This window comes from Cricetulus griseus, chromosome 3 (assembly GCF_003668045.3).
Source record: "Cricetulus griseus strain 17A/GY chromosome 3, alternate assembly CriGri-PICRH-1.0, whole genome shotgun sequence".
Lineage (NCBI taxonomy): Eukaryota > Metazoa > Chordata > Mammalia > Rodentia > Cricetidae > Cricetulus > Cricetulus griseus.
Window position 1 is genome coordinate 242,018,271 of NC_048596.1, and position 27,303 is coordinate 242,045,573.

Genomic DNA, 27,303 nt, shown 5'->3' on the forward strand with positions numbered 1-27,303 from the left:
TCATGAGCCTATAAAACAAAACACTATCTCCAGCCATCAGAGATGAAGAGGTGGAGCACAGGTCAAAGGAGAGGTCATGCTCAAGCCTTAAAGTCAAGTCATGACTTCTTAAAATGAAAATCTAATCTATGCAGATCAGGGTTCATGCCAGTCTACATTCCTAAGATTCATAGACCCTCTCTGTGGGCCTGCAAATAAATTCAAGAGAAAACAAATATCCACGGAAAATGTAACTTGCCTTTCTTCTTCCTCTGCTTGGACAATACAGACTAATAATGACTTTAAAGAGGAGACTCAAGAGTAGATTTCTGCAAGGCAGCTCTGGGGGACTGAGCCTCACTATGGGGAGGGAACACCCTAGATGCACAATTAGTCTTCAGTGTATCCGAGAATGAGGCCTTCTTCATTCACTGTGTGAGAAGGGCGCCATAAACTTGACAGGGCCAAGAGGAGAATGCACTATGTTGTGTCAAACTGGAAATGGAAAGGGCCCATTGACATACCTTCATGAATAAGGATTGGAAATTTAGAGAAAAAGATTTAAATGTGTCCATATCTGTGGATGAGTGCATGAGAGTGTGCCTGTGCATGTGTGTGCATATGTAGGTTGTGTATATATGTGTGAGTATATTACAACCCTTATTTTCCACTAAGCAAGCGTGAGAGCAATGAGCACAACTAGACTACAGATGTGGACTTCCAAGTGTTTTTCTCCAGTATCAGTAACCAGGACTACTTGAGAAACAGTTTATTCCAGGGGAAATTCAGATGACTGTGGAATATCTTACTGTGCCTCAAAAGAATAAGAAATGTTCTGAAGAATATCAAAGCCAACTGGAAGAGGCTCCTCTGGCAAACTGGGAAAGCAAAACAAATGAAATACAATGAGATCCTTGAGTCTTACTGAAACAAATAGTAGGTTTAGAATTTGATGAAGAATTGGAATGAAAAGATGCAAAAATATCTTCATATAAAGTTATTAATTAATTAAAAAGCAAAAACGTGTCACTTCATGATGAAGCAATGTGACAGACAACATTAGGAAACAAGAGTGATCATACAGGTACAATATGACCAGTGTGAGTTATGAGACATCTCATGCTGAGTAACTTGAACATAAGTAGGAGGCAACCGAGGAACTGTGAACAAAACACCAGGACAGTAATCTTTAAATGCCCCAGCTTAGAGAAAGACCTTGGGAATTGTTCTAGACAGAAAGGGATCAAAGATTCAGCACCTCAATGTCATGCTTAAACTTAAACTGTATTCTTTTGCTGTAAACAGAACATCAAAGTTAAACAAGGAAACCTGGAGGTACCTGGGTTTTGAGCCAGTGTTGACTTTCTGATTCTTGGTTGTAATGAAGGTACAGAGAAGGTCCTTGCTTGTAGGAAACACACAGCGAAGTGTCTGAAGATCATGAACATATTTGGTTGCCAATGAACTCCCAGTAATTTTGGGATTAAAAGAAAAACCTCTTTGTACAATAAATGTAAGTAAGAAATAATTTAAATGTAAAGTGAGATAGTGTGTTTGGGAAAGAATCATTATCTTAATTCACAAACACAAAAGAATTGATCTTGAAGGAGTTTTCCTGTAAGTGAGCCATTGAATTCTTATGATAATGGAGTAGCAGGGAAGACAAGTGACTTCTGTACTCAGAGCCAAAGCACTAAATGGCCACTTTGTCTTTTGTTCATGAGGATAAGCTTAAATGAAAAGAAGGAGGAGAGAAAGAAGCACAAATTTACACAAAAAGACAGGGTGAGAAAAGTTTTAGAACCTGTGTCAAGTTTGCCATAACATGGTAGATGCAATCAGCTTGATGTAACAGAAGCACCAATATGCTTTCAAGATATTAGTAATTCTTTATCTCCTAAACAAAAGTACTTAGAAACTAGGCATTATTCAAATTATATGATCCATACCTCATGGCTGTCTAACATCATTTCCTCTCAGTTTCCAATACATTCAGTCAGTTTCATTTTACAAAGAGAAGATAAATGCTATTCTCTTCTCTGGGAACAACTAAGACAGGCATGAATTCAACACAACTTGAATGAGAATCCATTTGCTACTCCATCTGTGATATACTTTTCATCACTTATAATTCAAAATTTCTGATGGAATATGTTAGATCAGTGTCTATTAAAATATTATATCTATGCATGTTTATTCAATGCCTCTCTGGCCTCCATGTGTATGTAGAGTCATTAATCCCAACAATGAAACCACCATTTGTAAGAAGCAGCATGTTACTGATGCCCTTGTAGGATTCATTCCTGTCTACTTTACTTCCCCCACATAAAGATCACCATATTGACTGAATTATAAAAAGAGACTGCTTTTGCTTCAGCCTTCTCAATATAATCCCCCATGTGTTCAATCCAATAATCAGAAGAAAAAATTGGAACCAGAAAACAAAATAGTATCAATTACTAATATTTCCCATTTTTGATTCAGGCTTGTCTTATCTGAAGCTCATAAAGTATTTTAATCTTTTCCATCATCTCAGGGAACAGAGATTCTGGAAAATCCTAGTCATTCCCCAGTAACTATCATTGGGATTTTCTGTAACTATCTGGATGGGGAAGGCAGCTCTTAAGAAGTGGATCCAATTCTAAACTTATGTCTCAACCTACTAGTAAATACAAAGAGACAATGTCATATTTTCTTCAAATAACATCTAGTTGCTTGGGCCATACTGCTGTTATTTGAAACCATTTTGAGTTTGTACCAACAAATCTATATTTAATGAATCTAAAATGTATTTATGCACTAAACACACTCTTCTGCACCTGACTTAGGGTAAAGATAGAACTATGAGAGAGAACCCAGCCAAAAAACCTGGGAAGAAAGAGAATGCAGCTGCCTTCTGCAAGCCACACCATGAAACCATCACATGATGGTATGAAGACAGAGAAACAGGAATATACCATAGGACATGGAATCTAGGCCAGCAAGATTGGGCTGTGACTTACATGTACAGTATACATGTCTAAAACTCTCTAATTAGTTATGAAGTTATGAAGTAAAGAGACTTCCTGATTCAGGCTTGAATGGTGGTGACCTATGTTCTATTCAGAGTGGGTGGGACCAGTTGAAGGGTAACAGGGAGTTCCAAGAAAGCATCACAACTGTGAAAACAAATGTACTGTTTCAACCTTCAACTGCACCTGTATCTCAGTTGGAATTGTGTTGCTGTGCTAAAACACCACAACCAAATGCAACAAGAAGAGGGAAGGATTTATTTCAGCTTATGGTTTGTAGTCCATCATCCAGGGAATTTAGGGCAGGAACCTGGAAGCAAGAAGTGGAGCAGAGGCAATGGAATGAGTGCTGCTTAGTGGCTTGTTCCCTCGTGGCTTGCTCAACCCACTTTCTTGTCCTACCTGGGACTACCTGCCCACAGGTGGCTTAGCCTTTAGTGGGCTGGGCCCTCCTCTAACAATAATTAAACAATTAAATTGAGAGAATGTCCTACAGACTTACCCACAGGCCAATTTAGTGTGTGTTGGGGGGGCACATTTTATCAACTGAGGTTCCCTCTTCTCAAATGACTTTAGCTTGTGACAAGTTCAAAAAAACCTGTCTAGCACAATTGCCATTTGTCAGCTGGCCACACAAACACACCACTGTTCAACTATGACCATTCTCATTTGTCCCCAAGATGCTATGTTACTATTAACATCATAATATAAAACATCCGACTTTAAAGAGTCCCACAGGCCTCAAAACTTTATGCAATTAAGAAGGCTGGTCTTTTTAAATTATTTTAAAACTCAAAATTCCGAGCCTCTTTAAAATATCCTGTCTCTAAAATTCCAAAGTCTCTGTAAAATTCCAAACTGCAAACTCAAAACAAAAAACAAAAACAAAACAAAACAAAACAAACACAAATAAAACAAACAACAACAACAAAAAGCCTTCTTATTTCAGAAAAGGGAGCCAGGGCACAGTTACAATAGATTAAAGCAAAACCAAAGTCCAACAACATAAAAAGCTCAGTGTGAACATGATTTTCATGATTTCCTGGGCTCCAAGGGCTCCATGACTCCACCTCTGCCATTGGCAGCACACACAGCCTATCTCATAGGTTCTGGCTACCTCTACTTAACAGATGCTCCTGTTGTTGGCGGCCACCCCATAGCACTGTCACCTCCAAAATACTGCTGCAAGTGGGCTGCACCTTCGCTAGCAGGACCTCTTCAGGGACTCTGGCCCTGTCACATGGTGCCAAGCCTCACCTTTTCTCCATGATCTCTTTAATCCTGGAGCTTCTACTACTGTAAATAGGGCTGAACTTTCACCAGTGGCCTCTCACAGTGCCAAGATTTAACTGCTCTCCATGACTTCTTGATGCCTTCACAACCAGTAAAACATAAGAAACTCTTATACATTACTAAATTATGCGGCCAGCATGAGGTTCAACCTTGGCCCCCTGTGGACCGATACTTCTGTGTACTGAACCTCAAGAAACACTTTCCAGGAAAATTAGCCTCAAAGATGCCAGTCTTTTCTTAATTACAGCTGATTTCTTAGCCTCAGATAACCAGAATCAATTGTACCAGCAAAGCAAAGTTCTCACTGTAGTTGCTATTAATTCAAATTTTTGAACAGCCACAGAGTCTTTAAGGGACTCTGAAACTCTCCACTACAAACTTCACAAGTCAGACTTCCACTGTCTACACTGCTTTACACATTATGTTCTCAGTTTCTACAATAGCTTATGAAGCTCACAGCACCCAAAAACTCTTCCATCCCTAAGTTCGAATGCCACCACAATCCTCCCAAAAATGTATGGTCAGTTCTGCCCCAGCAATACCCTCCTCCTGGTATAAATTTTCTATCTTAGTTAAGGTTTCTCTTGATGTGATAAAACAGCATGACCAAAAGCAACTTGAAGAGGAAAGGATTGTTTTGTCTTACATTTCCAAATCACAGTACATCATCAAAGTTAGGGTCGGAACTCAAGGAAGGAACCTGACAGCGGGAAATCAAGCAGTAGACATGTAAGAAATGGATTACTGGCTTGCTCCCCATGGTTTTCTCAACTCAACTACTATGCCATCCAAGATCACCTTCTCAGGCCTAGTGCTGCTCCAAGTGACCTGGACCCTCCCACATCAATCATCAATCAAAAAAAAATGATGCCTCACAATTGGGAATGTTCCCAATTGAGTTTCCCTCTTCCCAAATGATATCACCTTGTTTCAAGTGCACAAATAAACTAGCCCACACAACCTGATAATTGTCAAATATTATTCTGGGATAAAACATTTATTTGTGGTGAAAAACTCACTGTTGTGCATGAAAACTGATCCTAGAACAATCATCAGGCTTTTGTTCATGTATTTGCTCCAACTCTTTGCTCATCACTTCCTAATCATAATTTGGCTCCTCACATAGTTTTGAATACAAGGAGAGAATGATCTAGTCCATCTCTGTGGATTTGAGATGACTGGTCTTTGTGCCAGCTATAAAACTTGCTAAAATATAGTTCAGCATTTGAGTCTGTGCACTGAGTCAGTTCCCCGAGGACGGATACTTGTGTGTGCTGCTAAATCAAGTGCGTAAGTTCAAAGGGGCTGGCAATGAATCTGTAGTACACGGAAAACTAAATTTACCAGGATGATGATGGCAGGTGGTGAGTAAACCAGCTATGACCACTTACTACACACCTTCTCAGCACTATGAGACGAGACCATGTACTCCGTGCTTCATATATTTCAGCTTATTGACTCATCACAGCCTTTGAATAAACTAGTTACTATAAGTATCCCTGTTTCATAAAACAATAAACCAAGATCCCATAAGGCTAAAGTAATTTACAAAAGCTCACTTTCAGAAATGAGATTCAGATCTAAGTCTATCAGAATATATAGTCAAATTTCTTAGTTCAAAATACTTCGTGGGTAAGAATGAACCCTTATCTTCTCCTGGTCACACTGCTTAGCATCAGCAGTGAACGCTGGCCATTCCAGCCCATGTTCATCATGTCTACTCACTAAGTGTATAACCATTGCATAGTCTTCACGTATACACTTAGAGAGTAGCGTTTCACCCTCACCCTGAGTGGAGAGAGCAATCCCTGTTCTGGGCCACCAGTTGGCTCCGGGTGCCAATAGTGGTAACTTGCTTGGCTCTTCTCTCTCCCTTCACATTGTGCTACCTTTGAGCTCTTATATATCACCATCTCTCTAACACTTCCCTAATGTGAACTCCTGTACAGTTTTCCCCATGTTTGAAGCCACTTCTACACTCACTCCACGTTGCTCTAGTTTTTGTAAATCTCTTCAGTATGAAATCTCATTCATGCATCCAGTGATCTTTATGCCACCTAGTGATGACATTCCATTGTTCAAACCCCTTCAGCATGACCTCCATCACACTCTGTGCCTTCATCTCCCACAGTGACTGGGCTGCCGGCCTCAAAACATACCAGGCCCTGATTGTAAACTCCTAGATGACAACCGGGGTACACACATACATATTCCCCCTGACAAAATACTTCCTATATGTCACCCTGGTGGATTCACTTAGGTTTGGGAGGACCATTAAATGGGTATATTACCTTCTTCTGAAAGCCTAGGTTGTATGCTCTATTCATCACACCTTGCTAATCAATCCTTAATCTTACCACACAAGGATAATTAATTTATGAGACTCCACCCTCAGACTATTGCCTGCCTTAAAATCAAAACCTATTCCATTAACAATTGACACAATGTTTGCCCTGAACAAAAGCTTACCAGATGGAGAGTGGACGAAGGAGTATGTACCTAGTATATTATAGATCTAAGAATCCACACAGCTTCCTTAAGCCTTGATTGTGTGATAGAAGGAAAGTCTGTCTGTCAAGCTCCCTAGTCTTAGGGTTTCTATGTGAAATGGAAATCATAAAATCTATCCTGTGATGTTGGGACATTTAAGCAAAAATATGTAAAACAGGCCAAGTTTCAGCACTAGTACCCTATATAACACATTCAAATTATAAATATCATTATGTCCCTCAAGACCCAATGAAAAACATTCATTGTTCTTGACAGTCTTTGCACATGCTCTGAACCATCCATAAAGACACTGCTGTGTCACATCTTTATCCAAGGAGAATGGATCTAGGATCTCTGTGGATAGCAAAATCCATATATGCTTTTTCCATGGTCTAAGAATTAAAAAGAATCCAGGCAGCTTACAAATACCCTTCCATATATTCTTGGTTGTTTAAAATAACAAATATAATATAAATATAACAAATACAGTATAAATGTTATGCATTGTTTGAAGAACAATGACAAGAAAATAGTATGTACCTGCTCAGTACATGGAATGTGATTTCATATATTTACTGTCCATAATTGGTTGAAGCCTCAAAAGCAGAAGCCAAGAGCAAGGTGGCTCTCTTGTATTTGGTAAAGTGAGGTCTTATACTCTAAGTAGATGGTTTAGAAGATTCTGTCTTTTCCATAATTTAGCCAAGCACTTCAAAGGTAAATGCTTCTGGGCAAAATGGCTTTACAAAGTTTCGTTTTGTGCTAGAAACTAATGGTTCCCATTTACCACCAATCTTACTGCCCACTGCAGTCTTACACCGTGGTCATTTCTCAGACCTCCCTGCGGCACAAATGCCACGAGGAGATGCCAGCATGGCCATATGAAGCACACTGGGAGAGAGCAGAAGAGGGCAGAGGCAGGGAGACAGGTGGTGATCTTAAATTAGAAACTGGGTCTTAAAGGGGCCAGCAAGAAGGTGACACCCCAGAAAAACGTGTGTCCTCTGTCATCACAAAATGGAAAGCTACACTGACTACTACGTGTTTGTGTGCATGTGTACATGTCTGTATGTGAGCATATGGGTGATAACATGCCCTTCCATTTTGTAATTGGTGTGCTCGTTAAGAATAAGTAGCAACTAAAAAATTGACAAGAGAAGGACATAGGTAAATGAAGGAGGAAGGTGATAATACTTGTATCTAATTGGAGTTTTAAGGTGGCAATACATGTGCTCTAATGGAAGTTTTAAGGAGGCAGTACATGTACTGTAATGAGTTTTAAGGTGGTAATACATGTGCTCTAATGGGGATTTTTAAGGTGGCAGTACATGTGCTCTAATGGAAGTTTTAAGGTGGCAGTTAGTACATATGCTCTAATGAGAGTTTTACGGTGACATTGCATGTGCTCTAATGGGAGTTTTAACTAATTTTACAAAAGAAAAAATCTTCAAGGTTTGAACAAAAATGTTAATACTGTAATGGGGTAATGAGTTTGTGTGCAACTTTTAAAAATTATTTCTCTACTCCTTTTACAGTGTTGTCCAGTAGCCACATGGTAGAAGGAAGGAGAGAACTGAGTTGATAAGTTGTCCTCTGGCCTCCACATGGGCACACCACACACACACACACACACACACACACACACACACACACACACACAGGCACATTCTCTCTCTCTCTCTCTCTCTCTCTCTCTCCTCTCTCTCTCTCTCTCACACACACACACACACACACACACACACACTCAAATTTTTTAGTTGTAAAAACAATATTGTTAGAGAATATTTTGTGTCTCCCTTGTAGGTGACTTCTAGAAAAAACATGCCCTAGGCTGCAGGGGGCTCCAGGTGCTGGGAGCCTGACTCAGCAGTGAAGACTTGGGGCTAACTTGGGCTTAGGGTGGCTGGCTGTTCCATCCTGCCCTTGGTGAGCCCTTTCTTTGCCTGCCTCTGCCTCGCTGGGCAGACCACGCCATCCCCCAAGAGCCCCTGTAAAGTTCTTGGGGGTAGGGAGGAGCAGGGAGTGTCTGGAGGTCTAGCTGAGGAGCCAAGCACCTTTGCCCTGGCGTTCCCTTGGCGCCATCATGCCGTTCCGCGCCTACCTCTTGCAGGGGATCAGCGCCTTCCTCTCGTCCAGCACCCGCACGCGCTGGTTGATCCCATCGTAGGACAGCAGGGCGCGGCTGTTGTGCCCGCTGCTCTGCTGGTACAGAACCTGGCGTCCCTCCCACTGCTGGGGCGCCTGACAAGGCTGCGGGGTCCCCGCTGAGCCCGCCGTCCCCAGGCCGCACAGGCCGCACAGCGCCCAGACCCAGAGGCCACCCCGCAGCCAGGCGCCCCTAGGGCCCTGGACCACCCGGCAGGGAGCGTGTACGTGCATTGCCATGCGCAGCCCCGGGGTCAGCTGAGCCCAAGAGGGTGCCGAAGCTCGGAGTGGGCGCGCGGCGCTTTTTCTCGGTGCTGGGCAGAAGATGAACTCCGGAACGCAGTGCTCTGAAGCGCTGGTCTTTCCCGGTTTTCCGTTCTAGGGGCTCAGGACCCCGGCCTGGGAAAGCCGCGTGAATCGCCCAGGAGCTTTCTGCCCTGGCGGTTGCTTACTAAAGCTTGTTTTCACTGCTCTCTGCTGCCAACAGGAAACGCAGCGGCCGTGATGCCACCTAGCATCCTGAAGGGCACCGCGATTTCAAAGGTTTGGGGCAGAGAAGATGGAATGTGCTAAGAAGGGACACATTTCTCCAAGATGTGCAGTCTTCAACCCGCAAACCCTCATTGGGGGCGATTTTAAGGGGTCCAGAAAGCAGAAGTGCAGCACTTTCTCTGGCTGCTGTACTTGTTTCTTGGCAAAATTGCGACCTGTGTTTGTTTGTTTGTTTGTTAAACAAATTTAAATTGTCCTGGTGAGTCCTGAAGAAATAACACTAATTACTGTTGTGGTCGCTGGGCAGTTCCCAGTCTCAGGCCTTTACAATATCTCGAAGTCACAATTCAGTGAGACTTCTCTGTCCGTCCCTGCATGGCACAGCTTCAAGTCTAGAGGTTTGTGTATCTCAGGGTTTACATCTTTATATTTAAGTAATGTTAGGATTAATATTATCCAATCAAGACAAGATGAAGCAGTTTATTTTTAAAGACTCTTGCTTTACAATTTTATTTACGTTTGCACTTAATAGCAAATATGAAGAAGAATGAGCCAGTACGAAGTGATTGAGGGTGTTCCTGAATGGGGGCAAGAGAACAATGGGTCCAGTATTGGAGTTCAAGCCTCAGAAGGGCATTCCGGAGCCCCATCACGTAGGGTCTTAAGTCTGTTAAGCGTTTTTGTTATTAGTATTGAGGACTGTGGGAGCCACCAGCCCAGAAAAGGCTAGGGAGGGGGCCTCCTAATGGATATGCACTAGAAGGCTTGCTCAGGCACCAAAGGGAGAATATGCAGGTCCGAACAGAGCGGCAGAGTGCAGGGAGAGAAGCTGCTGTATGTAATTCAGGCCAGAGAATCTGGCTGAGTTAAGGAACTAGGGATGGGTAGAGTGGAATGGAGCTGGGAAATAAGGAGCAAGATTTTCAGTCCTAAGTTGCACAAGTGCCAAGGTGGAGGAAGCTGGAGTATAGTGGAGAATTAGGAGTGAGAGGGCTGAGGGCACAATCCTGGAGAGCAGCAGACATTTAGAAGGAGAGAGAAGTAAGCACAGAGGGACCAAAAGGGAGTCACCCCAGAGAAGCACTTAGCTAGAGGACAGTGGCTTTAGTGCTAAAGCTAGAATCACAGACTTTTGGGAGAACATTGGACAGTTTCCTGAGTCCTTTCCACGGCTGTCTATAAAATACAAGGGACAGACTAGAGTGGGTCTGATAGGGTTACAAACAGCATTGAAGACAAGACGGTTTCCCCCAGGCTGAGGGTAAACTTGAGGTGAGCTCATCAATGAGCTCTAGCTCTACCCCTCGGCCCCAAATACTTGTCTTAACATTTTCCTTCGTTGCTTGTTTTCTTTCAGTGGTGGGATGAACTTAGGCCCTCCCCCATGTTGGTCAGTGCTCTACCCCTGAACTATATTCCTAGCCCTCTCTTTATTAAAGAATAAGCAATCAGAGGATACCAGGGAAGCCCATGAAACTTTGAGATGAGGTGGTAAGGGGCCTGCACAGTTAAATCTGCAACAAGTTCAAATTGGCTGCCTAAGAGTGAGCCTTCTCCAAGTGTGCCCTCCCCCGACAGCTCACAGGAAAGTGGTGAGAAGTTTTGCTCTTTCTCTTGTTCCCATTAAGAAGTTAATCTGAAAAATCTTCATTGATCAGTGAGGGATTTAAACTTGGGGTTTCACTACTGGAAAAGGCTGGAGATGTCATTTGGGCCACCCACTCTGCTTGATGTTTTTCTGGCTTGGTTTGGCATCTTTGGAACTTGAAACCTGGTCTGTAGGAAAGCAGAATACCTATTTCGAACGCCCTGGAGGCACTCTGGGCAGTTTCCAAATAATATCAGAACTCTTAGGCAAATTAATGTCTTGAAGGTGCTTGTCCCCATACCTTACTCAATAAAGAGGACAAAAGCAGCTGTGTTTTGTTGTGTTTTGTTCCATTTTGCCCAGCTGTTTTAATCCTCAGCCAGATTCTCTCAGCTTTGGAGAGGCAAAAGAGCTTCCTTAAACCAGAATTTTAAGTTCAGCCATAGCTTTAAAGATTAATGTTCAGACAACATGTTTTCTTAATGTTAATGATGACAGCAAATTTACACCAGAAGCCTTGCTGTTTGACTGCCAGGCATATGATATGAACTTGCTTCAGTAACTATTCTTCTGGGAATAGTGAGGGCAGTGTTGATTGTTCTGCCTCTTTCTAATTCGAAGAAGAGGAAAAATAAACATGTACACTTGCTTTCCAAAGCTAGTGGATTCTTACTCGAGAAAAATAGTCTGTAGTTTATCAAAGAGCAGACTGATACATTGGGGAAATCTTTCAAAATGTGTCTCAAGTTGTCTTTGTTTCCTCCTGGTTTCCACTCTTGGAGGATTCAAGAATTAGTATTTAGAGAAAGGAAGCAAGCAGAGAAACTTCTCCAACCAAAGATGCTCTTGCACCCCAGGGCAGTTCTAAGTTCCTAGAGCAGGCACAGACCAAATGCCCGGTAAAACTTGAGCCAGAACTAAGCCAATTGGCCACAAAACAACATCAGTAGCAACAACAAATCCCACACAACCTGGAGCAGCCTGGGGGAGGCTTATATAAACTGCCCTGCCAGTTGGTGCTGGTTGAGACACCTACTTCGCTGGGCTTTCTAGGCTCCACAGGCTCTCACTACTCGGCACATCTCTCGCCCCCTACCGGAAAGAAAAAGCAAATGTTTTCACATTAAACGGCGACCGAAGAGTCAGGTTGCTCCAACTCTCCATTTAGGGAAACTTTTAAGGCTAACTGAGCAAAGAGTGTTTTTCTGTCCTCAAAGTCTTCCCTGCGCCGTCTTGTGTCAAGTATCACAAATGACTGAATGCGAGACTTTCCTTTTTTTTGATCTGAAGAAAAATGGACTAGCCACCCTAAAAAGGGAGGGCCTTTGAGGGAATGCAGGATTGAAGACCTTGGCTGCCCAGAGGCAGAGATGATGTCACCACTTCTGCACAAGAGGCTGGGGGTGGAGCAGCATTGCTGGGAGCCGACTCTTAGCTCGCAGCTGCCAAGGCTGCTGAGCCCACGTCAGGGGACGAGTCTGGATAAATAGGGTCCCGCAATGGCTGTGTCTGGCTATGCTCCGAGCTGCGGGGTCCAAGACTGGAGCTTCCTGCGCGGGTCGGTGCTCTGGAGGCTGAGTGCTGGTGCTGCTGGTGCTCGGTGCGCCCAGGGGCGATCTGTGGCCAGACTCCAGAACTCCCCATCAGTGCCGACCTGCAGAAAAGCTCACCCGCTGCTTCTAGGTGAAGGGATAGGGAGGCTGGAAGAGAGAGGTTCTTCCTGTCAACAGCAGCTCCGGAGGACAGTGTCATGCTCCTCTCCATCCTGGTAGCCTTGTGCCTGTGGCTGCGCCTGGCGCTGGGAGTGCGCGGCGCACCTTGCGAAGCTGTGCGCATTCCCATGTGCCGGCACATGCCCTGGAACATCACTCGGATGCCCAACCATCTGCACCACAGCACGCAGGAGAACGCCATTCTGGCCATCGAGCAGTACGAGGAGCTGGTGGATGTGAACTGCAGCTCTGTGCTGCGCTTCTTCCTCTGCGCCATGTATGCACCCATCTGTACCCTGGAGTTCCTACACGACCCCATCAAGCCCTGCAAGTCTGTGTGCCAGCGTGCACGCGACGACTGTGAGCCCCTCATGAAGATGTACAACCACAGCTGGCCAGAGAGCCTGGCCTGTGACGAGCTGCCCGTCTATGACCGTGGGGTGTGCATCTCTCCCGAGGCCATAGTCACTGACCTTCCGGAAGGTAAGGCAAGAGGAGGTACCCCAGGAGGACAAGAGAGTCCAGGGGCCCACACAATCACGTGATAACCAGGTGGCCTCACGTACAGCCTACCAGCTCCTGTCCCATCACAATTCACTGAGCCTTGAGGGAGGTGAAAAGCAGGGAAGATTACTTCACGGGGAAGATTTCTCAAGGCAGGGAAATATGCCAGTGCTCCCTGAAGGACTTGGGAATAAGGTTGCTTGGGGGTAAACCATTTAAGTGTTTTTATTTGTGGTAAATAGCAGAAACAAAAGGCACAGCAAACAGATATTACTGGGTGTGGGTCAGTGTTAACCCTGTGTCCTTCACCTTCCCTAATGCTTGAATCAGCCCCACCATGTGGTGGTTAATACACTCTCAGTGCTGATTGAAAGTTCTTTCTCAAAGAACAATAGCTATTCTCACTCCCCTACAGGAGTAAAGCAAACAAATGTAGTCGTCCTGGAACTCAGATAAACTCCACTCTGTTCCTATGTTGTAGTCACTGAGCCCAGTACTGTGGCATGTTGTTTACTCTGATCACTGTGTCACTTCCTGCTTTTCTCTTTCCTGCTATTTTACCGCTTTTGTTGGAAGGAGCACTATGAATTCTCTTCTTAAAATGAAACCCAAGAATAGCGTTGCAATATTTTACCAAGGCTTCTCCTAAGGCAGATCATCCACTATTTAAAGAGACTGATTCCACAACGTGACTCCAGGGGACTGGTGTAATTTGTGAACCTTGTTTTAAACTTGTCTCTTACTAAGAATATCAGAAAAAAATTAAATTAGACAATTGTGTAAATCTCATAAATGCCTGGAAGTTATGCTTAGTTTAGGTAGTGAAGCTTCAGACTGTTTCTGCATGGCAGTAAGAGGTGGCAATGTGGGCATAGTCTGCTTGTTCTGATCAGAGAAATGCTAACACAGTAACTTGGAGCAAGAGTATCAGGATGGCTAGGATGGGGATGGGTATGAGATTGATCTAGGTTGGTGTCATGGATGTTCATTCCACATCAAGTTCTGTTTGAATAAGCAAATTTTTGGCTCACAGACTTCTTTCTTAAGCCTGAGGTGTCATGAGAAAAGCAGGTGAGAATCGTGTTTTTTACAGTGGTAATATTGAGTTGGATGTTTGTGTTGGCTTGTAGCCGCTAATGATTCCTCATTCAATTTGGCTGAAGGGACCCAGTCATTGACTACAATGCCATGACCCCATTTGTGTTTCAGATGTGAAGTGGGTAGACATCACACCAGATATGATGATGCAGGAAAGGCCCTTTGATACTGACTGCAAACGCCTGAGCCCTGGTGAGTTCCATCCTCAGATGCCCTTGCTTTGTGCTCAGAGTGATGAGATGGAGATGTCTCTTCCCCACTTCCCATGTACTTTATGTCTCTTTTAGATCGGTGCAAGTGCAAAAAGGTGAAGCCAACTTTGGCAACATACCTGAGCAAAAACTACAGCTATGGTAAGTCTTCTGAAATTGCCATTTGCTTTGGGGACTTAGCACACTAAGGCACTTAAATCACATCAGACTGATGTCCTAATCGCACAAAGGGAGATGATGGATTTTGCTGCTGTTATTGTTGTTAATTATATGTTTTCTGGAACTCTCAACAACAACCATAAAGCTTCTTGCTTTTCTGGGTAAATCAAAATAAACAAAATAAATCACATAAGAAATTGTCTCAGCGAAAACTGCTGTATAGAAAGTGGCAGAGGACCATTGTTCTCTTTCTCAGTTATTTCAGTATAGGAAGGACGAGAGTTCAGACCAGGATTTGATTATCTGAAGACCAGAGGATGAAGACCTGACTATGTATCTTTTTTTCTCATCAAATGCTACAGATGTTTAACGCTCCTCTCTTTTACTTGAACAAACCATTTAGTACTTCCTCCAAAGGAAAAACAAATCAGTCATGGTATTTTAAAAGTTTTAAGTGTTTTTTATTCCACTGTTATCATTTGGAATTAAATTTAATTGTGTTTTTTAACATGTATTTGAGATCTGAAGCAATTAAATTGCTTACAGCAATACATATATGCATCCACCCATGCATGACAAATAAACACACACACACACACACACACACACACACACACACACACACACTGTAACTATACACACATATACATGAAAAGAAGAAAAAGTAAAAACAAATCAAGTGTCCACTTGGGCTATTTAATCTCTTGTTTCATTTCTTAAATTATTTCTCTTAAAAGAAGAACAGAAAAGTAACAGGAAAAGTATAGTTTCTTTATCAATTTGGTTTCATATTTTAACTGAAATTATGTATCAATAAGAAGTCTTAGATTATTTACCACTTAAGAAAGTAGGGAGATATAGCAACTCTGAACAAATAACCTGCAGTTCAGCTGTCATATTTGAGAGTCAAAAATAACCATTATGGACAATTTAACAATAGAAATTTTATTTTCTTCTGAGTAGCATTCATTCTTGAAACGTGTTCCATGTAGACGTTGTCTTAATATTATCTGCTTTATTCTTGTCTGCCAAGATCCAGCCTAAGTCTAACCAGAGGCTATCTAACCCCTGCTACCCTTATCTTTGGGGTGCCATGCTTTGGAGGCACCTTAGCAATGAACTGCTCACTTGAAAAATGTTTGTTTCCTCCTCAGGCCAGCTTCCTTGGGTGGAATCCAAAACAGACCTATTGAGTTAATCAGTGACTCCACTAGAAGTACTAAATAGCAAGAGTCCAAAGAATCTGGAACTTAACACTTGATCAAAGGTGGTGACCTGAACATCCACCTGCAATAACAATCTCATCTCCCCTCTCCTTGGGTCATCACTGTCAGTTGGTGAAATGAATGAATTGAAAACAGCAGCTTTAAGAGATTCCTTGAGTTGGAAAATATTAGTGTTAGGTCTCAGGTTGTCTAAATATTCAGAAATTAGTTCAAACTGGACTATAGGAGGATGTTTGGTGGTTAGATAAAAGCCAGCATTCTGTGAGGACCTGGCTGTTATGGCTGATGGCCATCATCCAACTCATAAGAAGGGAAAGTAAAAACAGTTAAAAATGTTTACATGGTTTGGTTGACCGGTAAGTCCAGGCTAATGCTGGCCTTCTAATTCCCCTCTCATTTTGAGATGTGGTTCATGAATTTTTAAGGCAATGTTGAAAAATAGGATGTTTGCATTTAGCAGTGTGGGCTTTCTGCCTGCACTTGGGGTGCTTGGACATGACCGTAATTACAGGAGTAATGTTGTAAGAGAGGCTCTGGATTTGGCCCTAAAACACTGCCTCTAGTTCTCCCAAAGGCTTCAATAACAGCACTTACTTGAGTTTTAAATTGCAGTTATTCATGCCAAAATCAAAGCCATCCAGAGGAGTGGTTGCAATGAAGTAACAACTGTGGTGGATGTAAAAGACATCTTCAAGTCTTCCTCACCCATACCTCGAACACAAGTTCCCCTCATCACGAATTCTTCCTGCCAGTGTCCACATATCCTGCCCCATCAAGATGTCCTAATCATGTGTTATGAGTGGCGTTCAAGGTAGGTTCCAAGCAGCAGAAGAATTGCATGCAGAGCATGCATCTCACTGAGCAGTCATGGTTTTAAAGGTCAAAGAAATGCCAGTTGTTGTTGAAAAATAATATTTTAGTAGATGTCTTTTCTGGCTTGCTGTATTTCCTAAATATAAATTTGTTCATTATCTGAATATTCTAAATTTCCAGTTAATAGAATGAGGGAAATTTAGAAAAATACTTAAATAGGATAATTAAAAATCTATTTCAGAATCCATCAGGTGAATTAAAATAATCAACAAGTAAATTATGTTGAGTAAGAGAGTTACTTTTAAGTCTTTTTACCAGTCTTAGCATGAAGGGGTCCGAATTTTAAAGTACTGTCCAGTACCTTAGAGGCCAACTAGCAGCCACCTTAGACTAAAGTTTTGTGTTTTCCTAATGTGTAAAGTACCTTTTATAGAACATTGCATACACACAAACACACATAGAAACTTTAAGATGGTTTCTGAATCTGAGAACATATAATGTCAAATTAAGTCATCACAAAGCAAAGCATAATTGAATAAACAAACACATGTCTTTCCCTAGTCATTTGTTCACACATCAGTACAGTCCTGAGAATATAGAACTGAGCTTTTCAGCTTAAGTCCTAGGACAGACCCCATAACTTGCAGTAATTTTATCTTTGAAAATTACACATATTTATATAACACCCCCCTTTTCATTTTCTGGCATTTATACTTATATGTTGCTTCTTGATAAAGCCCAAGACTCCATTCCTCTAAACTTAAAAGGCAAATGCATTTTTCAAAATGTCATAATTTCAATGCCTAGATGTGTATTCTATCAGTTGTTGATACCCCTCCCATAGCGCTGCATGTTCTTTGCTTTCAAACCATCCTTCTATTTACAACTGTCTCCCTGAAGATATGTCCAGTGCTTCTGTACTCATTTCTTCGTTGTGTTTATATGAGCTGTAACAAAGCAGGGTTCATTTGGGGACATACTAGGTTATTAGTCATTCAATTCTTTCTAGGCAGATGAGTGGATTATAGACTCATTCAGTGCAACTATTTTTGGATGGCTGTGATTCATGTAAAGAAGATTTTGAAAATAATTAGAGATATATCTTGAAGAGACACAAAACTGTCATAAAGCTACTCATTTTGAAACTATGTAGTTTAAGAACAGACATACAGATAAAGAAAAAGAAATGCTTTCCCTTTATTTTATTTATCTCCAGTGCCTAGGATTGTACCTAGGGCCTTGAGTGCTCAATGAGCCAAGCATTCTATATCATTAAGCCTTCAATCCCCACTTTACTTTTTATTTTCAGACAATGTAGTACAGGTGGTCCTTGTACTCATTCAGTAGCCCAACCAGACCTCAGACTTGCAACCTTCCTTCATCAGTCTCTGTTCCAAATAGCAGGAGTTATAGGCATGTAAGAAGCAGATCCAGCTAAGGGAAATATTCTTGAAAATAATTTAAACAAATAAAAGAATATTTTATGATGGTGATGTGATAAAACCATTGCATATGAATGTATTAGTTACAGATATATTTATTTATAAAAAGTGGTTTGTTTCACTGTATTAAGAGACAAATTTAAAATGGATTAAATTGGTGAACATTTTAAAACCATGGTCAAAAGGACAAAATTAGATGATTAGAAATATGACACCTGAAATGCAAAGTGCTTTATAAGCACAAAATCAATGCAAGAAACTGCAAAGGAAAATGTCAGTGCACATTTTAACTGGATGATATGTGTACAACAGTCACAAAAGCCAATAGAAAAGGGTATGCCTCTGTAATGGATATGATGAAGATGCAGATATTCTCCAAAATTACCATTTAAAGTATTAAAAACACAATACATAAATGTATGCTTAAATCCTCGTAGAAAATTTCCCTACGTACAAACAGTAAATAAACATTAAAATTTACTTCTGTATTTCTGAAGCTCAAATAAACAGAAGATTCTACTTTTAATTAGTATTTTAATGTCAGTGAATTAGATGAAAATGAGGCTATTTAAAAAGATCTACATATGCAGTGTGATCAGAAAAGCATATAGGAACAAGAAAAATCCATAAATTATCAATAGTAGATAAACAGTTATGAGGAAACAAGTATGATTTTCTGTATTGGTAAATGCTTAACTTTTATAACCAAAATTTAATTGCCAAGAAATTTATTTTTTTCTAGGATGATGCTTCTTGAAAACTGTTTAGTTGAAAAATGGAGAGATCAACTTAGTAGAAGGTCCATAGTAAGTATAATTAGCAAAATGGTGGGCATGGGTAGAAATGGCTGTAAGAAAATACTACAAACTGGGTATTTTCCCACAATGTCTTCTCCCCAAGCTCTCACAACAGCCAATAATGTCAAGAGCACCTGTCTTTTGAATCTACAGTTGAGAATCATATCTAATTTAGTTGGAATTCTTATCAGAAACTGTTACCCAACCTCATAGTTAATGCAGTTGTACTCAAATATAAGGTGTCAGTTAATTCCAGGTTAAACTAGGCCTTTTTCTTTTTTATTATATTATAACATAGTTAATACAGTAAACAGTATAAAAATTTAGTGTTCATAGGGGTTAAAACGAACATATAACTGCAGACATGCAAATACTTGTAAAATGCATACCACAACTAACCATACTGTGCTGCAATTAAAATAATGTAAGCCATGTCTCTAAATAATCATAAGCAAAAGAAATTCATTTGTGGTCAAATGTATAATTTTAATGGTAATATCACTATCACTTTGACAGTTACGCTACAGTTATAATATTCTCCCCACCCAAGATGAAAATCATCTGCAATTAAAAATGGTAATTTGTTTGGAATTTTTAAAGCACCTTTGGTCCTCAAAATAAATGTAGACATATTGAGGAGAATTTATATTTTAGCTTCAAAAAAGAAAGCATTCCTGTCCAGTTTTTCAGTTTGGATGAATAAAAATTTTAGGTAAGACAAGGGAATATATTAAGAATTAGCTTAGGGAAAAACATCTGAACACTGAGCATGCCTGTAAAATAGAATCAAACACTACTGTGTCAGGTGTGTGGTAAATCTCCCATCAGAATCTTGGGAACTATTCGGTAAGTGTATTCACTGTAATGAGTTAAAATACTTTAGCAGAATTGCATTTCTGGTTCCCAAGACAAACCTATAATTGAAAAATCAATGAAGAAAGGAATTCAACCTCTGACCTCCACACTCCACACATGTGTGTACATACACACTAAAATAATAAATAAATAGATAGATAAATAAATCTGTAATACATACATACATCATACCACAACTTTTGCTTTCAAAAGTAAAAGAAAGATGACTCATTCCTCAGTGGTCTGGGCACTTTAGAGGGTCACAGCAGGTCCCCTTTGTCTGCCTCTCTATGTCTCATGTTTTTTTTGTTGTTGTTGTTGTTAGTTAATTAGTTAGTTTGTTTTGTTTTTTTTATCTTCAGGCAATTTCAAAAATATAAAACAATACAATAAGACATTTTGAGAGAGACCACATTTATTATAGTAAATGGATGCAACAATTTTACTCTTGATATCATTACATTTCCCTGTGCCTAACATATTAGTTAAACTTTACAATAGGTACATAATACAACAAAAGCAACAGCATCTCTAGAGCAAAATGCTGTGCATAGTCAGCATTGTGCACATGGGGTCTTGGAAGAGGCAGTGAAGAAGGCAGAACTACTCGTTTTATTTTCCTTTGGGTATAGGTAATTACTTCAATGGAGTAAATCACTGTCTTTGTAGAGAGACTACATAGATTCCTGCTTTTAGTGATGGCAACACTATTTTAGCATGCTTCGTTGTGTAGAGATACTATATTGTGAGGCTTGCCATCAGAAGCACACAGGTGACAGGCCTGAGCTCTAGAAACAGTTGGAGGATTTTGAATGCTGGCAAGAACTTTTAGTGGCTCTTTGGGCTCTGCAAAAAACCTCTATGTGCTTTTTACTGATCGTGACAATGGCGCCTAGATGATCTGTGTGAGCTTCAAAGAAATGGGTTGAGGATTTAGACTTCTTTGCATATGGAGTTCTTTCCAGCCACTGGATACATAAGTATGCAACATAGGGAACCTATGTTGATTGCCGTGATGTTACAGTGGAACTGCCCTAATGGGAAACCTCCCGGGTCAGTTCTCATGTCAGTTGAACAGCATAAAAGGATGACATGTATTTGATAGTTACGTTTACATTGCCTCCCAGCAGTGGGAAGAGAGGCTCCGTGAACAGCAGAGGACAGTTCAAGACAAGAAGCGAACAGCCAGCCGCACTAGTCGTAGTAACCCCTCGAAGCCAAAGGGAAAGCCATCCGTTCCCAAAGCTGCCAGCCCTAAGAAGAATGTCAAAGCAAGAAGTGCCCTCAAAAAACAAAACCCAAAGAAAAGCACAAGCTAATTACTTTCCAAGATGGAGCCACACATTCAGGATAAGGCCATACTGCCCGGGACAGCCTACAGAAGGCCACACACCACTTGCCTTAAGGACTCACAGCAGTTCTCTTTATAGACACACCTTGCAGCACTTTTTTAAATGATAGCTTCAGTTTCCCTCTTTAAGCACACAGCCCTGTTGGTGGTTGGTCCTCTGGTATGAAAGGTGCAAGAGGGAAAGCTGACATATAGGTTTTTGCATTCAAAGTGGCCTGTGCGCATGCTCTGTGTGACCTTCATGGGGCGGGAAATGTGCTTCTGTTTTGAGAGTTTGCCCTAATACGTACATTGTAAAGTTCACATACTATGTCAAACAAAACAATTTTTAACAAAAATATTTTATTTCCTTTGACTTCTGTTGGGAAGTCAGTGATCTATTAAATGTGATTGAAAATATGCTTTTTGACAAAGGCAGGAGAATGAATGATACTTAAAAGATCTTCATGTGTTTGATGTCTGCAGAAAGATTTTTCTGATGAATGGGGTCTTGAAAAATTTAGGGATATGGGAAATAGTAATATGTGTTTGTCAGACTTCCAGCTCTGTCTTTAGCTAGAAACTGAAAACTAAGCTAACAATGACAAATAAAAAGGAGAGGCAGTCTGACAATGCCTGTGTTCTTATCATCCAGTTTCCACACCATGCTGAAGATGCTCTGATGAAAAAGCTTTTCACCATTGTCCCAGGAACCACACCACAGAGAGTATGCTTCTTTTACCCTTTATGACTCAGACACCAAGTAGCTGGTTAAACCGACAGGAGAGTTGCGGCACTCATCTCATGCCTGGGACATCTTAGCACAAATGGGACATGATATTCTCTGTGCACCTGCAGGGCCTCACAGCCATGTTTGTGGAGTTGTGGTGGCTGGGATGCCTAACCTGGTTCATTTTGTGCCATGCCATAGGCACTACAGTCACTGTTTCTTGGTACAGGGAGCAGAGGCCACTTAGCTACCCACTAAACAATATGAAAGCTTAAGCCTTAGATTTACCATTGTCCCTGCTTGTCAGAGGAAAGGTCAGTGACATATCACACTCATAGTCATTGAGACATAGACACTGAGATTAACATGGCTGGGGCAAGTGGAGAAATGTTTCTATTAACAAGTACTAAGTATACACTAGTCACCTCCTGGAGGCTTAATTTTGCTTTCATTGTGACCCTAAGCTGATAGCTGAAGAAACACAAGAGCATAAGTTAAATGCATAGTATGTGATCCTGTTGCAAAAAAAATCTGTTCCATTGACTCTTAAGGAAATCCTGACAGGCATTTCCTATAGCATCTAAACCCTAAGATCTCTGGACAGGTCATTAATCACTGTTGATAGTCTATGCAGCCTGTTAGCACAAAGAGGATTGATTGACAGAGGACACTTAGTGATAGAAGTCATCACACTCTGCAGAAAAGAAGTAAAAATACTTCTGCAAAATGATTTTAAGTACAGAACCCCTTCCCTGGCCCCACACCTCTGGTTCCTTTACTAGAGGCCAGGCTGTCTCTAGGGACTCCAGACATCAACTACCACCCACCAACACTTCTCAAAGCCTGCCCAACAATCCCAGACTGCACCACCTCTTCTGGGCTCAATATTCTGGCAAACACCTTCAGCAGAAGACTTCTGCTTTATCTGAGGCCAGGCAGATACTAGGGACCCAAGAAAAACACTGCCCACAGCAGCTAACACTCTCTAAAACTGGCCCCCAAACCTCCAACAGCACCCCTTCCTCTGAGTTCCATATCCCAGCCTGCTACCTTGCCAGAAAACTTCTTCTGTATGGGAGGCATCCTGTACTATGAATCCCTTAGAACAAACAGGTTCTCATAACCACAGAGGCCACATAGATACTTGGAACTGCAGCAGCAACATTGGCACCCAAATCCCAGATGTCCTACAGGCCACAAAATCCTCACTGGAGATACCCTACTGGACCTGAAGAGTTACTAGTCACCAGAACTCCTGGCCACTTAGGCAAGAAGACCAGAAAGGGAACAGAAACAAAGCAACAAAACAACTATCCACAACAAAGACAACATGGAGAACTAACACTTAGATCTAATCCAGATGCCTAAATGCCAGTATAAGAACACAATCAGCAACCAGAAGGGCAATATTGCATCACCAGAGCCCAGCTATCCTATAACAGCAAGACCTGATCAGTTCAATGAAGGTGAAGGACAAGAAAACAACCTTAAAACCAACTTTACAAAGATGATAGAAGCCCTTAAAAAGGAAATGAAAAAAAAATCATTTAAAGAATGCCATGAAAGAAAAAAAAATGGAGAGGTGAAGGAAACTGTTCAAGACCTAAAAATGGAAATAGAAGCAAAACAACAACAAAAAAATGGGGGGAATTCTAGAAATGGAAAATCTGGATAAGCAAACAGGAACAATAGACATTGAAGACATGATAGGAAAATAGATTTGTCAGCCAAAAAAAATTGTTAAATCTAGAAAATTCCTAACACAAAATATTCAAGAAATCTAGGACACCAGGAAAAGACTAAATCTAAGAATAATAGGAACAGAAGAAAGAGAAGAATCCTAACTCAAAGGCACAGAAAATATATTCAACAAAATCATAGAAGAAAATTTCCCTCACGCCCAAAGAAGGACATATCTATAAAGATAAAAGAACAGCAAATAGATTGGACTAGGAAAAAGTTTTCACACATATAATAATCAAAACACTAAATACATAGAACAAAGAAAGAATATTTCAAGCTGCAAAGGAAAAAGGCCAAGTAACATAAAAGCTAGCCTGTTAGAATTACACTTGACTTCTCAATGGAGACTCTAAAATCCAGAAGGGCCAGGACTAATGTCTTGCAGACTGTAAGAGACCACAGATGCCAGTCCAGACTACTGTACTCAGCAAAACTTTCAATCACCATAGATGAAGAAAACAAGGTATTTCATGACAAAGTCAAATTTAAACAATATCTATCCACAAATCCAGCTCTACATAAGGTACTAGAAGGAAAACTCCACCCCAGGAGGTTAATTATATCCACAAAAACACAAGCAATAAATAACCTCACACCAGCCAAAATTAAAGAAGGGACACACACACACACACACACACACACACACACACACACACACACACACGCACAAACATACCACCAACACTACCAACAAAATAACAAGAATTTACAATCATTGCTCATTAACATCTCTCAATCTCAATGGACTCAATTTTCCAATACAGGCTAACAATATAAATAGGAAAACAGGATCCCTCCTTCTTCTGCATACAAGAAACACAAATCAACAACCAAGAGAGACATTACCAAAGATTAAAAGGTTGAAACAAGATTTTCCAGTCAAATGGACCTAAAAAGAAAACTGGCTTAGCTATCCTAATATACAAAATAGACAACAAACTAAAATTAACTCAAAGACATGAAGAAGGATATTTCATACTCACCAAAAGAAAAATCCACTAAGAGGACACTGCAATATTTAATATCTGTGCTCCAAAAGCAAGGGTGTCTACATTTGTAAAAGAAACATTGCTGAAACTTAAATCATATATCAAACCTCACACTTTTATTGTGTGAGACTTCAATACCCCACTCTCCCCAATGGTCAGGTCATCCAGACAAAAACTAATTAGAGAAATAAAGGAGCTAACATGTTATGACTCAAATGGATCTAACAGCTATCTACAAAACATTTCGCCAAAACAGAATATACCTTCTTCTCAACACCTCATGGAACATTCTCAAGAACTGACCAAATACTCAGTCACAAAGCATGTTTCAACAGATACAAGAAGTCAAAGCATCAATGTTTGAAGATGATATGATTGTATACATAAGTAAACCCAAAAATTCAGCAAAGTGACTAGATACAAAATAAACTCAAAAGAATCAGTAGCTCTCCTGTACAGAAACAATAAATGTGCTGAGAAAGAAATTAGGGAAACAAAACCCTTCACAGTAGTCAAAAATAATATAAAATATCTTGATGTAACTCTAATCAAGCAAGTGAAAGACCCATATGGCAAGAACTTCAAGCCTTTGAAGAAATAAATTGAAGGTGGCATCAGAAGATAGAAAGATCTCCCATGTTCCATGGATGGATAGGATTAACATAGTAAAAATGGTAATCTTACCAAAAGCAATCTATGGTTCAACACAATTCCCATCAAAATTCCAAAACAATTCTTTACAGAACTTGAAAGACGAATAGTCAACTTCAGATGAAAAAAAAAAAAACTAGGATAGCTAAAACAATCCTGTACAATGAAAGAACTTCTGAAAGTATCACCATCTCAATTTCAAGTTGTACTTCAGAGTTGTAGTAATAAAAAAAAAAAAAAACCCTGCATGGTAAAACAGACAGGTTGATCAATGGAACTGAATTGAAGACTCAAACAGAAATTTACAGACCTATGGACATCTGATTTCTGATAAAGAAGCCAGAAATATACAATGGAAAAAAGAATCTTCAACAAATGGTGCTGGCCTAACCAGATGTCAACATGTAGAAGAATGATAATAGATCCATACCTATGACTTTGTACAAAACTCAAGTCCAAGTAGATCAAAGACCTCAACATAAAACTGGGTACACAGAATCTGATAGAAGAGGAAGTGGGAAGTAACCTTGAACTAACAAAGATACATCTACCTCTTTATTCTGAGTCCTGGGATTAAAGGTGTAGCTGATTTTTATAGCTTGAGGCTACCTTGGCTTTCTCAATCATCAGGCAAGCTAAGACAGTCTATGGGACCTCTGACAGAGGAGCCAGTCTTTAACCCTAGAGCACAAATGGACTTTGGGAGCCCATTCCCTATGGAAGGATACTATTGCAATCCAGATACAACAAAGAGGGCCTAGGCCCTCCCCCAAATGATATGACAGACTTTGAAGGTCCGTAGTGGAGGGCCTCACTATCCCTAGGGAGGAGTTGAGGGATGGGTTGGGGGGTTGGGGGGTAACATGGGAGGATGGGAGGGTGAGGGAATGGGGGGTGGATATATAAATATGAGTAGAAATTAAAGAATTTAAATAAAAAGGAAAAAATAATAAATATCACCACAAAAGGATACTATCAAAAGGACAAAACACATCCTACAGAATAGGAAAAGATCTCCAGTAACCCCACATCTGACAGGGAGTTGATCTCTAAAATGTATAAAGAAACTAGACAGCAACAAACCAAATAATCCAATTAAAATAAGGTTACTGATCTAAACAGGGAATTCTCAACAGAGGAATCTCAAATGTCTGAGAAACACCTAAAGAATTGTTCAACATCCTTAGCCATCAAGGAAATGTAAATCAAAGCAACTCTGAGATTCCTTCTTACACCTGTCAGAATGGCTAAAAACAAAACACAAGTGACAACTCATGCTGGAAAGGATGTAGAGCAAGGGGAATATGCCTCCATTGTTGATTGGAGTGCAAACTTGTACAGCCACTTTAGAAATCAATACAGTAGCTTCTCAGAAAATTGGGAGTCAATCTACTTCAAGACCCAGCTATACCACTTCTGGGCATATACCCAAAGAATGCTCTACAACATTATGCAGACACTTGCTCATCTCTGCTCATAGCAGCTTTACTCATAATAGCCCCAAACTGGAAACAACCTAGATGTCCATCAACCAAATAATGAGTAAAGAAAATGTGGTACATTTACGCAATGGATTATTCCTCATATGTTAAAAATGCATCATGAAATTTGCTGGCAAATGGATGGATCTAGAAAAAAATCATCCTGAGTGAGGTAACCTAGACCCAGAAAGACAAACATGGTATGTGCTCACTAATAGGTGGATATTAGCCATAAAGTAAAGAATAACCATTCTACAATCCACAGATCTAAAGAAGCTAAATAACAAGGAAGGCTCAAGGGGGAACACATCAATCTCACTGTGAAGGTGAAATAGAATAGATATCCCAGGTGGATGGGGGAAGTCTGAATGGGAGTGGATGAGCATGGGAACAGGAGAGATCAGGTGGGGGGAGGATGATGGCAGAGAGTACTGGGAAACATAACAAGAATCAGATGCATCTCTGGGATGAGCTAAAAGCCTAGTGCAATGGAAACTCCCAGGAATCTGTGAGGGTGATCCTAACTAAACTCATAGCAATGGGAGATATTGAGCCTGAATGGG

At 40.7% G+C, this 27,303-nt stretch overlaps 2 protein-coding genes across 2 annotated transcripts in view; one reads left to right on the top strand and one right to left on the bottom strand.

Annotated features, from left to right (window-relative positions):
* Positions 1–9,392, bottom strand: part of Epdr1 (ependymin related 1) — a 34,612-nt gene extending 25,220 nt beyond the window's left edge. Inside the window, exon 1 of the mRNA XM_027409377.2 lies at positions 8,875–9,392. Coding sequence (XP_027265178.1) covers positions 8,875–9,158 — 284 coding nt within the window. The 5' untranslated portion in view covers positions 9,159–9,392. The remainder of the gene's footprint in view (positions 1–8,874) is intronic.
* A 3,356-nt stretch (positions 9,393–12,748) lies between these two features.
* Sfrp4 (secreted frizzled related protein 4) lies at positions 12,749–21,773 on the top strand. Its single transcript, XM_027409376.1, has 6 exons — positions 12,749–13,193; positions 14,424–14,504; positions 14,600–14,665; positions 16,522–16,720; positions 18,907–18,970; positions 20,944–21,773. The coding sequence occupies exons 1-6, from the start codon at positions 12,749–12,751 to the stop codon at positions 21,133–21,135; spliced, it is 1,047 nt and encodes a 348-aa protein (XP_027265177.1). The 3' UTR covers positions 21,136–21,773.
* The last annotated feature ends 5,530 nt before the right edge of the window (positions 21,774–27,303 follow it).

What these genes read in the sequence shown, in the direction of transcription:
- Sfrp4 (XM_027409376.1), top strand. Translation starts at nt 12,749, where the DNA reads ATGCTCCTCTCCATCCTGGTAGCCTTGTGCCTGTGGCTGCGCCTGGCG. An exon ending in AGTCACTGACCTTCCGGAAG is followed by an intron (nt 13,194 to 14,423) that starts GTAAGGCAAGAG and finishes TTTGTGTTTCAG; the next exon opens with ATGTGAAGTGGGTAGACATC. An exon ending in CTGCAAACGCCTGAGCCCTG is followed by an intron (nt 14,505 to 14,599) that starts GTGAGTTCCATC and finishes TGTCTCTTTTAG; the next exon opens with ATCGGTGCAAGTGCAAAAAG.